The sequence below is a fragment of the Peromyscus maniculatus genome, chromosome 3 (assembly GCF_049852395.1).
Source record: "Peromyscus maniculatus bairdii isolate BWxNUB_F1_BW_parent chromosome 3, HU_Pman_BW_mat_3.1, whole genome shotgun sequence".
Classification (NCBI taxonomy): Eukaryota; Metazoa; Chordata; class Mammalia; order Rodentia; family Cricetidae; genus Peromyscus; species Peromyscus maniculatus.
In genome coordinates, this window is record NC_134854.1 from 94598474 (window position 1) to 94613312 (window position 14839).

A 14839-nucleotide genomic window follows, 5' to 3' on the forward strand; every position below is an offset into this window, starting at 1 on the left:
TGTGCATCAACACGCCTGTCACCCCAGCACTTGGGAGGTAGAGGCAGGAGGATGAGACGGTCAAGGTCATCCTTGTCTGTACAGCAAGTTCAAGGCCAGCAGAGGGACCATCTCCGGAAGGGAAAAAGAGGAAGGAAGACTCGAGCTGACACAGGCCTGTCCTTTCTCCTATATCTCCACCATGTTAAGACCCAGTAAGGAGGCTCTCAGCAGACACTGAGAGGATTCTGGAGTCATGCTCTTAGACTTCACAGCCATCAGAATCTGGAGCCAAGTAAGCTTCTCATTTCCACACATTACCCTGTTGTGATAGCAACAGAAAATAGACTAACAGCAGATCAACAAGGCCTCAGAAATCTGGCTCTTTAGCCAAAGGGATAGGGGAAGGGCAGCCAGGAAGACAGATCCAATTTAGATAACATCTAACCTACTCCAACCAAACACTACAGAGATCCATGTGGCCCTTGGGCGCCGCCTCCTCTTTCTCAGCAAATCCCAGTGAGGGCCCAGATTATCTGACTGAACCCAGGCAGGTCTTAGCTGCATTAGAGAAAGCCAAGTGTGGAGCTCAGCATTTACCCTGTCTAGTGTTAAGGATTCCCCGTCCCCCATCCCCACCACTCCAGTGGAGGGGACACGGGGAAATGGTAACAGAGTCCTGCTACTGCTCCCAGCTACTGGTATTCATCGAAGCTGAACACAATGCAGTGAATGATGTCGGCCCTTACTCCCTGGCCCCAGTACTGGAGGAGGCCTGCTGGAAGAGAAGAGATAAACAAGACCCAGAGACTGAGAACGTAATGGCCAGAATGTTCAGGGTATGGCTGAACATACACTGTAGCAAGAACAAGGATAATCTCAACCTGAACAACGCCTGAGGCGAGGCAGATGCTCCAAGTACCCGAGAGATTAGAAAGCTGTTCTGGTGGTCAGAACAATCCCCGCTTCCAGAGACATCCACACTCTAAACCTCAGAATGCAGGGACACATCACACAGCAAAGGAGATAGAGATGCTTGCAAAATCAAGGCTGCTCTAGCAGAGAGGCGAGCGACTTGGGGTATCTGGTGGGCTGGGTGCACAGGAGAGGGGCCATGAAGGCAGAAGGAGGCGGAAACATAGTAGGAGCAAGCTCAGGGATACCCTTCTGCCTATGAGGTCTGCAGGAAGTTTCTAGAAGGTCAAAAGGTTAAGGAAATGGATTTTCTCCCAGGTCCCTTACAATGAAGTCAGCACCGCTGCCCTCCTGGTCACTCTCTTCATGTCTGAGACAGGGTCCCGTGAGTCCAGGCTGGTCTCCAACCTGCTATCTAGCTGAGCACGACCTTAAACTTCGGACCTCCGCCTCCATTTCTCCAGTGCTGGAAGTGTAGGTGCACGGAACTGTATCCTTTTGTTGTTGGCTTTCAAGACAGGGTTTCTCTGTGTAACCCTGGCTGTCCTGGAACTCACTCTGTAGATCAGGCTGGCCTCGAACTCACAGAGATCTGCCTGTCTCTGCCTCCTGAGTATTGGGATTAAAGGCGTGTGCCACCACTGCCCTGTGAAACTGTCATTTTATGGGGTGCTGGGGATTGAACACTCTAACAACTGAACTACACATCTCTTGGTCAGTAGAAATCTGCAACTATAGAAAACTACGGCAGTCCCGGTTGGCCTGGAACTCTATGTAGAACAGGCTGGCCTCAAACTCACAGAGATCTGCCTACTTATGCCTCCTGGGTGCTGGAATCATGCCCTGCAATATAGTTTCTTATTCTTTACAAATATGATAGGATTTGAGGAAAAAACAGTATAGGGTGGAAGATGCAGCTCAGTGGATAGACGGCTTATCGGGCATGCAAAAAGGCTCTGGGCTGGATGTCCAGTATTATACAAACTGGGTATGGTGGGACTACCAGCTAGGGAGGGGGACGGAAGCAGGAGGATCAAAATTCAAGGCCAGGCTAGGCTGGTTATAAGAGACCCTTTGTTGTCTCAAAAACAAACAAACAAACAAACAAACAAAAGCCAAGTGGTGGTGGCATACCCCTTTAATCCCAGCACTCACAGAGGCAGGCGGATCTCTGTGAGTTCGAGGCCAGCCTGGTCTACAGAGTGAGTTCCAGGAAAGCTATGGCTGTTACACAGAGAAACCCTGACTCGAAAAACAAAACAAACAAACAAACAAACTGTGATCCCAAAGCAAGTGCAATAACTGTTTCCATCCTCATTTAGAAAGAGGAAGGAACACAGGCAAACCAGATTCAAATGACGTCACTCCGCATACTCCATCTCACAGCACAGCAGGGCTTCCTAACAGAAGGCAGAGCTCCCAGCCGGGCGGTGGTGGCGCACGCCTTTAATCCCAGCACTTGGGAGGCAGAGCCAGGCGGATCTCTGTGAGTTCGAGGCTAGCCTGGTCTCCAAAGCGAGTTCCAGGAAAGGCGCAAAGCTACACAGAGAAACCCTGTCTCGAAAAACCAAAAAAAAAAAAAAAAAAAAAAAAAGAAGGCAGAGCTCCCAGCGGCATGTGCTCCGCCCCTCTCTCTTCTACCCTCAGCCATGCTGACGCACCCCTGTGTGCTGTCCCAGGGCCCCTGACTCTTCTGTCCCCTCCTGGATGTTCCTCCTCACTCAAGGCGGCCTCTCCCTCTGGAATCTGGAATCAATCAGACCAGGAAAAGCAAGACAGCAGGCGCTTTTTTCTCACCCTGGAAGCCCAGGTCTTCCCAATGGTCTCCATGAAGGGCGCAGTCGAACTTGGAGCCAGTCAGCTTCTTGTAGATGGTCTGGAGCACTCGGCCATGCATTGGGTCTTGGCTGTCCAGGCCACCTGCCCCAAAACACACACACACACACTTTCTGCCAGGCCGTCCCCAGGGAGAAACCAGTGCTTCCTGGAGAACGGGAAACTGGACTATGATCAAGACATGCTACGACCATTCCTGGTCTCATGGCAATCCGAACAGGCAGGAGCTCCCGCGTGTGCCCTGGGGCTGCCCCTGGCACTCACACTGAGCGATGGTGAGGACCAGGTCTCTTTCTTCCCGGAGGCCCTGGTGCAGCTTTGGCGGCCCAAAGAGGCAATGCCGGAGAGCGGCGAGTCCAGTCCTTCGAACAGTTGGCTGGATTCTTTTCTGGGAAGAAAAGCACAGACAATAACTAACCTTCTGTCAAGCAGGGACTCTCCCCCAGTTAGTGTTGGGCCAGGAGGAGGAGTCAGACCGCAGAGACAGGCCCGTCTAGCTCCCAGATTCTCTACAACATGTCCCGGCCAGTTCTCTGCACTTGGTCTCTTGGACTTTTTCAGAACTAGTTATTGACGACCAGGGAGGCTGAGCTGTGGCCACATGGAATCTCAGCTATGGTCAGGCAAACGCCAGGCTAGCATTCTCAGCAAGGTTGTGTCTACCCTTCATACGGCAACCTGTTTCTTTGAGGATGTGAATCCCAAAATCCGGCTCCTTCCCCGCTTCCATGCTGCTAGGGCCAGTGGGCATTCAAGAGTTAGATGTCCCTTCTAAACTACATCATGCTGGCTCCCGAAAGTCAGGGCCACCGCGGTGTGCCTTATGAGGCTCTGGGTTGACATCTTCTGGCCTTGTGTGTCAGCGTCTGTCTCTTTAGCCTCTCTCAGGATCCAGGCTTTAGGCTGACCCCAAACCACATTCTGCTAAACTTACTACAGGTCCCACAAATGTCCTCAGTGTGCTTACTCCCCCAGTCCTCCTTCCCATCCCACTTTATTTTTAGTGTGTGTGTGTGTGTGTGTGTGTGTGTGTGTGTGTGTGTGTGTGTCACACGTGTCATGACTCCTGTGTGGAGGTCAGTTCTCTCTTCCCACCTTTCCCTGGGTTCTGGGGATCAAACTCAGGCCATGCGGCTGGTACAGCAGGAGCCTTTACCCACCGAGTCATCTTGCGGCCCCACACAACTGTTTGTTTTTCTAGACAGGGTTTCTCTGTGTAGCCCCAGCCATCCTGGAACTCGCTATGTAGACCAGGCTGGCCTCAAACTCAGAAATCTGCCTGCCTCTGCCTCCCAAGTGCTGGGATTAAAGGTGTGCATAACCAGCTCTCAGCTCCCACACAACTTTTTTGAGACACGGCTTCTCTAGGTAGCTCAGGCTGGCCTTGAACTTGTGATCTCCTGCCTCAGCCTCCTGAGTGCTAGAATTACAGCTGCGAGCCATCACAACATCCTTTTTAACAGCTGATCTTATGTGTACGAGTGTTTTGCTTGAACGTACGTCTGTGCACCATGTGCGTGCCTGGTGCCTGAGGTGGTCGGAGGAGGGAGCCGAATCCCCTGGCCCTGAAGTAATGGATGGTTGTGAGCTGACATGTAGGTTTGGAGAATCAAACCCGAGTCCTCTGCAAAAACAAGTGCTCTCTACTGCTAAGTCGTCTATCTCTCCAGGCCCCAGCATCTTTCCCAAATTTCTAAATTATACTGGGGTGTGGTGGTACATGCTAACTCCAATACTGGAGAGGTAGGGAGGAGGATTGCCTGGTGTTTAGCACCAGCCCTGGTAACCAAGTGAGTACTGTGCAGCCAGGGCTACACGACAAGACTCTGCTTCAAACATTAGTGAATCAATTCACTTCCCAAACAGCTCCTGGCTCCTACGGGGACCTGCCTTCACTCGCCGCGGATCTTTAGTACCCCGCTCCCGAGGCAGTCTGTCCTGCCTCCCCAAGGAGCTGCCCGGTCTTTGACTCCACACTTCCCACCTCTAAGAGGGAAAAGTCAGGAGAATCTGAATCGCAGGACTGCAAGAGCTCCTCAGGCCCCAGTCCCACAAAGGCTGCAGGGCCCTACATGGTTCTGGGCGAGAGCTCACAGGCTAATGAGAGCACCTGTTCTTCCAAAAGACCTGCGTCCGGTTCCCAGCTCCGACATCACATCAGGCGCTCACAACTACCTGTTCCAGAGGACCAAACAGCCTCTGGCCACCACAAGGCGCCTGCTCACACACACACACACACACACACACACACACACACACACACACACACACAGTCAATCAATCAATCAATCAACCAGTCAATTGGTCAATCGGTCATGGGTTCTTAGTTTGGAGCACACACTGTAGCTGGCTGTAAGCATGAGGCAACCCTCTCGCCCAGTGTCTCTATGCTGGGATTAGAGCGTGAGTCACCAAACCTGGCTCTCTGGCTACCTGAGATCCTGTAGCCCAAGCTTTCTTAGGTGAGGAAGGGTCCAGTGCCCTGCGAGTTTAGGAAGCAGGAGCATGGTGCAGGCCCATACTTTCCTACAGCCATACCTTGAAGGAGGAGAGGTCCACGGTCTGGAAGTGTTGCAGGGCCTCGCTGAAGGAGACGAGCTGGCCAGGCTGCTGGGAGCCGACTCCACTCTCTGGGTGAAAAGAGAAGACACCTGAGGAGTTGAGAACGTAGCTGTCCTATAGCAAACACCCACTGATGCCAGCTGGTCGTCACCTCTGAACCGAGCACTGGCTACCAACTCGTCACTCACTGTGAGATCTCTCCTGAGCTTGGTGAAGCTTGGGTGAGACCCAGATGGTCTCTACCCTTCTCCAGCTCCATCTAAATCTGTCAGAAAAGGACTTGAGGCAATTCTCCTGAACCTTCAGAGACTGCCAGCAGATGGTGTCCACAGGGGCCCTCACTGCCTGCCCCCATCCCTGTCCCTTCAGGGGCTAGCTCTGACCAAGGCTCTCAGCACTGGGTGGAGGGTGGGCGGCACCGGCAGTCTTGCCCTGTGGTGTTCCTTCCCTACGTCATGTAGTAGGTATCATTTCCGGATCTGTGGAGGAGACTATACTGTGTTCCATAACTAAAAATTAAGCTTCTAATCCCAGTCACAGCTGCATCCGCTGTGCGTACGGATTCTGCAGGCAGCTGTGCTGGGCAGCGCCCTCGCCACACCGACCTGTGTCTGGATGGATGGTGTCCACCACTTCCCACTCTTCCTGGGCTCTGAGCACCTCCGGATTTACAACTGCAGTGGCGAGGAAAGGAGTCTGTGAGATCGGGGTCTGTGAGGCTGCTCTCACACAGCCCCTCCCTCCAAACCATAGCTGTCCTTCTGGTCAGACGGCCTTCAGGAGGCGGTCACGTCTGAATCCTGGTGGCTTCGTTAGAGAGACCAGGAAGAGAAACGGAAGTGCTCAGACATTGCAGAGCCAGAGAAAAAGGGTACGGGAGCACCATGTCCACATGGATCCCCAGGGCGGCCAAAGGGTTCGGGAGCACCATACCAACAGGGATCCCCAGGGCGGCCAAAGGGTTCGGGAGCACCATACCAACAGGGATCCCCAGGGCGGCCAAAGGGTTCGGGAGCACCATACCAACAGGGATCCCCAGGGCGGCCAAAGGGTACAGGAGCACCATGCCCAGAGGGATCCCCAGGGTGGCCAAAGGGTTCGGGAGCACCATGCCCACAGAGATCCCCAGGGCGGCCAAAGGGCATGGGAGCACCATGCCCACAGGGATCCCCAGGGCGGCCAAAGGGTTCGGGAGCACCATACCAACAGGGATCCCCAGGGCGGCCAAAGGGCACGGGAGCACCATACCAACAGGGATCCCCAGGGCGGCCAAAGGGCACGGGAGCACCATGCCCAGAGGGATCCCCAGGGCGGCCAAAGGGCACGGGAGCACCATACCCACAGGGATCCCCAGAGCGGCCAAAGGGCACGGGAGCAAAGGGCAATGGAAAACCAAGTAGTTCAGAGAAAGCTGAAGAAGCAATCTTAAAAGTCAGGTTTCTGGCCTGGGATATGGCTCAGTTGGTAGAGTGCTGGCCTAACACGCATGAAGCCGTTGGCTCAATCCTAATACTGCACACAGCAGGCATGTGAGAGGTAGGGAATCAGAAGGCAGCTGGGGACGCAGGAGACCCTGTCTTTAAAATACTGATAAAGTAAAAATATGCTATTTCTTTATTATTTATGTATGTGTATATCTATGTGTGTGCATGTAGGTGTCAGTGATGGTCAACAGCAGGTGTTGGATTCTCTGGAGCTGGCATCATAGGTAGTTGTGAGCCACCTGCCCAGGGTGTGCAGAACTGAAATCTAGTGCTCTGAAATAGCAGCAAGCATTTTTATTTTTACTTTTTTGGTTTTTTTGAGACAGGATTTCTCTGTGTAGTTTTGGAGCCTTTCCTGGATCTTGCTCTGTAGACCAGGCTGGATTCGAACTCACAAGAGATCCGCCTGGCTCTGCCTCCCAAGCGCTGGGATTGAAGGCGTGCACCACCACCGCCCAGTGCAGCAAGCACTACCATCTCTCCAGCCTCAACATTTAAAAAAAAAAAAAATTAAGTGACATATCTTCACTGGGACAAAAGTCTGGTGTGTCAGATTTTTTTCAGGAAACAGTTGCAGACAGGGCAGAAGTATTTTAATTCTGGGGGGCTGCAACATGGATAACAGAAAAGTGAGACAGGCATGGTACCAACCTGAAGCCAAGCATGGGGGTTCATGTCTGTAACCCCAGCACTTAGGAAGACTGCTGTGAGTCTAGGGCTAGCCTGGGCTATGGTGAGACCTTGCCTTAAAAATAGTAATAGTGATGGGAAAAATTTTAATAACAAAAAGAGTGAAAAGAATACTAAACAAGTCATTGCTCGGTCTGCATAGAGTCAGACTTTTTTGGCTTATCATGTGTGTTCACGACTTTCAGTGACCTTGTGCAAACAGGGTCTGCTGCTTGGGTATATATATCTTTTGTCCTCTCCAGAAGACTTCATTTTGACTTTGATTAAAATTACGATTCATACAATTAAAAAAATGCCAAGCAGTGTGGCAATCTTTAATCCCAGTACTTGGGAGGCAGAGGCAGGCAGATCTCTGTGAGTTTGAGGCTAGCCTGGTCTACTTAGACTGTTTCAAAACCAAACAGGAAGGACAGGAACTAGAAGAGACATTGTGTATGTAACCTCTCTTTTGTCGTGAGATATCCTGCACCAACGGCAGTAGGACACCAGATACAGCCCCTTCTGGACTTCAGTGAACCTCAGGTTGTCTGTTTCTTTCATTTTTTAGGTAGGGTCTCATGTAGTCCTGGGCTATCTTGAACTTACAATCTAGCCAAGAATAACCTTTAAACTTCTGACCTTTCTACCTCCACTTCCCACATGCTGGAGATGCAGGCATGTGCCATGGTGCCTGCTTAAACCTCTATTCCATATAAAACTACCCAGCCTCTGGTACTTTGTTGAAGGATGCATTGACAGAAGAGACCTGCAGACTAAATAAAACACTGCCGCATGCTAATGAAAACGGAGGAGAAAGCCGCTGGAAGAGGAGAGGCTTCTCTGCTGCTGCTGCTGCTTACTAGCTGCTTTTTTTTTTGGCCAAATTACTTAACCATGTGCGACTTCTCACAGGACTGTTGTAAGCATGAGGCAACTCTCCAACGTTTTACATGGGTATGCAGCCTAGAGGTAAGAGTTTAACAAATGTTCACTATTGTTATTGACACAGCCACGGTTAAGGCCAGCAGGTTAGTGGGATCAGGGGAAGTGATGCAGGGTCCTAAGGAATGGACCAGCCTTGGGGTGGCAGACACGGAGACTCAGAATGACTGAGCTATACAATGTCCACAGGACTAGGTCTTGCACGAGTACAGAAAATGAAGTTCAACCTTTAGCATTCAAGACTACGGATAAAGATAAAAATGAAGGGCAAAGGGGCTGAACAAAGAGACGAATGAGGGTTGGGGATCTGGCTCAGAGCATCTGCCTAGCAAGCGGAAGGCCATGGGTTTGGTCCTCAGTGACCCTCCAAGAGAGGCCAGGCTGGAGAGATGGCTCAGCAGTCAAGAGCACTTGTGGCTCTTCCAAAGGAACCCCATAGTTCTCAGCACCCATACTGGGAGCTCACAGCTGACAGTAACTCTAGCTTCGAGGCATTCAACACCCTCTTCTGGCCTCCACAGGCACCCAGTAACACACAGACAGACAGACAGACAGACAGACACACACACACACACACACACACACACGCATAAAAAACAATTCTTTAAAAAAGAGTGTGTGAGCCAGGTGATGTACTCCTATAATCCCAGCACTAGGGAGGCAGAGGCAAGGGGATCACAGCAGGTTCGAGGCCAATTTGATCTACTGGGCGAGCTCTAGGACAGACAGGGCTACACAAGACCTTGTCTCAAAAACCAGAAAACAAAAACAAGTGAGGAGTGTGGAACATAGGAAAAGTCGGGGCGGGGGGGGCTGAACACAGCCTTCCAGCCTTCGACCCCGACATCCAAGCATCTTTATCATTAATCTCTCACCCCATGCTCCCTCACCTACAAGCAATCTGACCACATCTGTGAGTCAGGAGCAGAAGAAACCTTGGCCAGAGGGCAAGGGAATTGGCCATTACAACAGTTACGCAACCCAAGGTTCAAGAGCTCAGCTAGCCTTATCCAGCTGGTGCCTAAAATCTGGAGAGAGACAGCCAAACCATGTACACACGGTCGCTGTCTGCTGGCAGCCAGGCCAACCCTCCTGGCTCTGAAGATGATCCTGACATAGGAACCCACAGGAGGGAGTGCGTGCGTGCGTGCGTGCGTGCGAAGCAAATATCTTTAGGATAACTCATGCAGTTCACATTTTTCTCTTTTTTTTCTTTTATTACTTAATTGAATTCTTTATTTTGCATCTCTTATTTATCCATCAACTAGCACTGATTTAGTCATCCTGTAAATGGAAATCAGCCAAGAGCATTACTTTTGTTGGAAGAGGTGTATCGAGAAAGGGTTTCTCTGTGTAACAGTCATGGCTGTCCTGGAACTTGTTTTGTAGACCAGGCTGGCCAAGAACTCACAGAGCTCCACCTGCCTCTGCCTCCTGAGTGCTGGCATTAAAGGCGTGCCCCACCATGCCTGGCCCCATACTGCATCATTTCAGACTGTCCTTGAGGATGAGCGTTGTTTACATTTCCACTGCTGGGTGGGGAGATGGCTCAGTGCCTCCAAGGCGGGTGACCTGAGTTCATCCCTGGAATCCAAATGGTGGAAAAAGGGAACCGACACCCTCAAGTCATCCTTGGGCCCGCATCCCCCCCCCAATAAACAAATAAATGTAATTTAAAATTTTTTCACTGTAAACAGACATTATTACATGACTTGCCCAGAAGCACACAGCAAACCACTACCAAATAAACCGGCTCCTAACCCAGCGTCGCTTCTAATTTTTGTTGGGGAATGACACATACAAAATTCTGCAGCTCTGACCTGGGTCCCACTCAAACCCTAAGGGCCCTCAGAGTTCTTACCACCTGGCTGCCATCCATTGGTTTCTGTGGTCAGGGCCTGGAGAAAGCCATGGTTCTTCAGCTCTGAGATCTGTAGAGGCAGGTGACCTTTCGAGTGAGGGTAGCCTCTCTGTCTCCCCACACACAACTCTTCCCACCCACTGTGTGTAAAATACCCTGGAAATTAGGGGCTGGAAAAATACAGTCTGCTCTGATGGGCTGATTAAAAATGTGTGTGGATATGTGGCACACTCATGTAGGCCACAAGTCAATCTTGGGTGTTGTTTCTCAGGAGACTTCCCCTTTGCTTTTTGTAACAGGGTCTCTCTAGTACCTGGGGCTCCCTGCTTTGGCTAGACTAGCTGCCCAGTGAACCCCAAGATCCTCCTGCCTCTGCCTCCATGGCACTAGGATCAGGAGCACAAGCCACCATGCCTGGCCTTGATGTGCATCCTGGGGATCAAGCCCAGGTCCTCATGTGGGCAAGACAACCACTTTACAGACTATTTCCTCGATCCTAATTGTGTGTGTACACTCACTCACATGAGCGAATGCTGGGGATTGAACGCAGAGCCTAGTGCATGCTAAGCACTCATTCTACACCAAGCTACACCCCAGTTCCAAATTCAACCCTGTTTTTGTTCAAGACAGAGTATAGCTATGTAGTACAGGCGGGCCTTGAACTCTTGTCTTCCTGCCTCAGACTCTCAAATGCTGGGACTTACAGGCCTACACCACCTCCTCCAGCCTAAAAGTTATTCTTAAAGTGGAGCTCCTGGAAGACCTTGACTGTGAAGTTGCAGGTCTTTAACGTGCGGGACAAAGGACTGCCCTTGTTGAGCGATAAGTAGACACAAATGCCCACAATCCTCTGAGACTGTGGTGTGCCCTTGGTATCCCCGTGCACTCTATGCTCACCCTCTGGGTGGCAGGAGCTTATCAGGCAGACTTGTGTGGCGGGTGTGTGCTTTCCCAGATGTGAACCCCTGGAGTCTCTGCCCTCCGGTGTCCCCAGCACCCTAAAGCTTATGTTGGCAGGAGAGGCGCTGAAGAGGGGGTGATACGTACAGGAATTCCTCTGAAAGCCATGAGTGCACCATTGTCCGGGTACAATGAAGAGTGCCCAGCAGAGACACTTTCCACCTGCAAGACAGACAGACAGACAGACAGACAGACCAGGGTCAACTTCCTGCAGCAATCTCCCTCAGACCATAGTTTAAATTTCTCGTCTTTTCCTAGAATCACAGAGAAATGAACTTAGAGAAATCAGACACAATACTATAAAGACAAACCACTAGGCATGATGGTGTCCTTGGGAGGCAGAGGTAGGAGGATCAAGATATCTGAGGCCAGCCTGTGCTACAGAAGAGGCTATCTCAACCCTCAACTCCCACAGAGGGGGTGGTGGTGCAGGCTTTTCCTTGAGATACTGGGATTATATGATCTTAAGATAAGCACGTAGCTAGCTGGTACAGCACTGTGTAGCATGAATAGACTAGGGTACCACCACAAGAGAAAGGAAGGGAGGATAGAGGGTAGAAGAAGGGAGGGAAAAACTATAAAGGGATTACTTAATGTTATTAAAGAAATCACTTTATGTATATATATGTATATATGCTTGTATATATGTATGTATGGGGGACACTGTGCCACGGTATGCGTGTGCGAGTCAGAGGGCAATTTGTAGGGGTCAGGTCTCTCCTTCTACCATGTGAGTCTGGGGAATTGAACTCAGTTCATTAGGCTTGGCCGCAAGCACCTTTACTGCTGAGCCATCTCACCAGCCCCTGAGAAATCTTATGTCGGTTTCTCTATTGTTACAAGTCTTGGGACTTGTGTCGGCGAAGTTCATTTAGGCACTTTGCCCAGCCCTTTCATTCAGCAAACCTTTCCCCTAATAGTGTTTAAAAAAAAACAACAAAACAGCTAGGCGGTGATGGCGCATGCCTTAAATCCCAGCACTCGAGAGGCAGAGGCAGGCGGATCTCTGTGAGTCTGAGGCCAGCCTGGTCTACAGAGTGAGTTCCAGGAAAGGTGCCAAAGCTACACAGAGAAACCCTGTCTCGAAAAAACCAAAAAAAATAAATAAATAAATAAAAAGAAAGGAAGAAAGAAAGAGAGAGAGAGAGAGAGAGAGAGAGAGAGAGAGAGAAAGAAAGAAAGAAAGAAAGAAAGAAAGAAAGAAAGAAAGAAAGAAAGAAAGAAAGAAAGCAAGCAAGCAAGCAAGCAAGCATGTGACAGGGAGGGAGAGTCAGTTTTCTCTAAATGTGGGGCCTGGAAGGTCCCATTGCCCAGGGGTTCCCTCCACACCCACAAGCACCTGAGCAGAACAAACCTGACTTGAGGTTTTTTTTTTTTTAAATTAAGGGGAGGTCATTAATTTGGGAGGCGTTGGAGTGGCTCTGGGGAGAGTTAGGGGCAGAAGTAGGGGGCAAATATGATCAAATGTATATATTGTATACACATACAAAATTCTTTTTTTTTTTTTTTCCGAGACAGGGTTTCTCTGTGTAGCTTTGGTGCCTGTCCTGGATCTCGCTCTGTAGACCAGGCTGGCCTCGAACTCACAGAGATCCACCTGCCTCTGCCTCCCGAGTGCTGGGATTAAAGGCTTGTACCACCACTGCCCGGTCAAAATTCTTAAAGAATTAATAAAAATAAATTTTTAAACATACACGGGAGACTGTCTCAAACCAACCACTCAACCATATCCACAGACCAAACAAATAAAACAAGCCGACAGTGGTAGTACAGCCTTACAATCCCAGCACACAGGAGGTGGAGGCAGGAGGATGTCACTTTGGAGACTAGCCTAGACTACAAAACAAGACTGGAGTATACATACACACACACACACACACACACACACACACACACACACACACACACACACTGCAAAACTAAACCCAGTAGAAAATGCATGATTTACACAAGAGGAACTATTAGTTTGAATAATCTGGTGTGAGGTGTGTGTATGCGCACAGTCAGAACCCAACCTAAAGCATCTGTCCTCACCTCCCACCTTGCTTTGAAGCAGGGTCTCTTCTTCCCTGCTGGTGTGCCAGGCTAGCCGGGCCCTTGAGGGGATTCCACGTCTACCTCCCATCTCTCCATTGGGGTCACAGGCACAGGCCACCGCATCTGGTTCCAGGGGTTCCGGGGGTCCCAGTTCACATCCTCATGCCGCACACCAGGTGTCTTACCCACCGAGCCATCTCCCGGGCTGTGTGTGTGTGTGTGTCTTTCTATGTATCTGAGAGTCTGCCATGTGTAGGCAGGTCCTCGGTGAGGCAAGGAGAGGGCTCAGATCCTTCGGTTACGAGCCCTCTGACCTGGGTGCTGGGAACTGAACCCAGGCCCTCTGAAGTGCAGTAAGTACTCTCAACCGCTGAGCCATCCCTCCAGCCCCAAGCATCTTTAAAAACACACAGATGGAAGACTATTCTTGGTTGTCAACTTGACCACATCTGGAATTAACTACAATCTAAGATGCTAGCTACACCTGAGGGCGTTTTCTTGACTGGATCATCTGAAGGGGGAAGACCCACTAAATCTGGCCCACACCTGCTGCTGGCAGCCTACATCAAGGACAGGAAGAAGGAAGCTTGGGCTTCGCCCGCCCGCTGGCCCTTGCCCTGGTTGGCAAGTCCACCCCTTCACTGACATTTGACCCACTTTCTCGGGATTCTGGTGTAGACTGAAGTCCAGCTGAGACATCCAGCCTCAGGGACTAAACAACTGCTGGATTCTTGGACTTTCTGTTAGACTGGCAGGTACATATGAATAAATGGTGTATGAATTATTCTGAGATAATGTTTCAGTTGTTAGGTTATCAAAGGTCAAAAAAAGTGATTAAAATTTTTTTTTTTTTTGACTAGAGGGTCAAGGGTTACAATTCACCAGATGCAAGCGTATCTAACCTTTTGACCTCGCAACAGATACTGTCATCTATAAAATTCACACTCAAGAACCACACAATCAAGTTATAAAAAAGAGAAAATTGCAAGAAAAATGTTCTAATGCTGTAAATGTCTTCTTAAAGAATGTAGGGTTGCTGGGCAGTATGGCACACAACTTTAATCCCAGCACTCGGGAGGCAGAGGCAGGCGGAGCTTTGTGAGTTCAAGGCCAGCCTGGCCTACAGTGCAAGCTCCAGGACAGGCTCCAAAGTTACACAGAGAAACTCTGTCTTGAAAAAGCAAAACAAAACAAAAAACCCACAAAAGTACAGCTGGGTAGTCGTGGCACATGCCTTTTATCCCAGCACTCAGGAGGCAGAGGCAGGTGGACTCTATGAGTTTGAGGCCAGCCTGCTCTACAGAATGAGTTCGAAGACAGCTGAGGCTACCCAGAGAAACCCTTTCTTGAAAAATTGTGTGTATGAGTATGAGTGTTCTGCCTGCATGTACGCCTGTGCACATCACACATCCCTGGTACCTGTAGAGGCCAGAAGGCATCAGGTCCCCTGGAACTGGAACTGCAGATGGTTACAACCCATCATCATGTGGTACAGGCACTGAATCTGGAGCCTCTGCAAGGGCAGCCAGTGCTCTTAACCACTGAGCCATCTCCCCAGCCCCTTATTTTATTTTGAGACAGGATCTGATTACGC

General features: G+C 50.3%; 1 protein-coding gene across 13 annotated transcripts in view; it reads right to left on the minus strand.

Annotated features, from left to right (window-relative positions):
• Positions 1 to 14839, minus strand: part of Elmod3 (ELMO domain containing 3) — a 35894-nt gene that overhangs the window by 14655 nt on the left and 6400 nt on the right. For 8 of the 13 annotated variants that reach the window (XM_076566956.1, XM_042273480.2, XM_076566960.1 and 5 more), the window contains 6 exons: positions 11296 to 11370; positions 10249 to 10318; positions 5898 to 5966; positions 5269 to 5360; positions 2995 to 3118; positions 2692 to 2814 (listed from right to left, as the gene is read on the minus strand). In XM_076566956.1, coding sequence (XP_076423071.1) covers positions 2692 to 2814; positions 2995 to 3118; positions 5269 to 5360; positions 5898 to 5966; positions 10249 to 10318; positions 11296 to 11370 — 553 coding nt within the window. Of the gene's footprint in view, positions 1 to 2691; positions 2815 to 2994; positions 3119 to 5268; positions 5382 to 5897; positions 5967 to 10248; positions 10319 to 11295; positions 11371 to 14839 lie in introns of all 13 variants that reach the window. The other 5 variants (XM_076566950.1, XM_076566952.1, XM_076566951.1 and 2 more) reach the window with 1 other exon arrangement.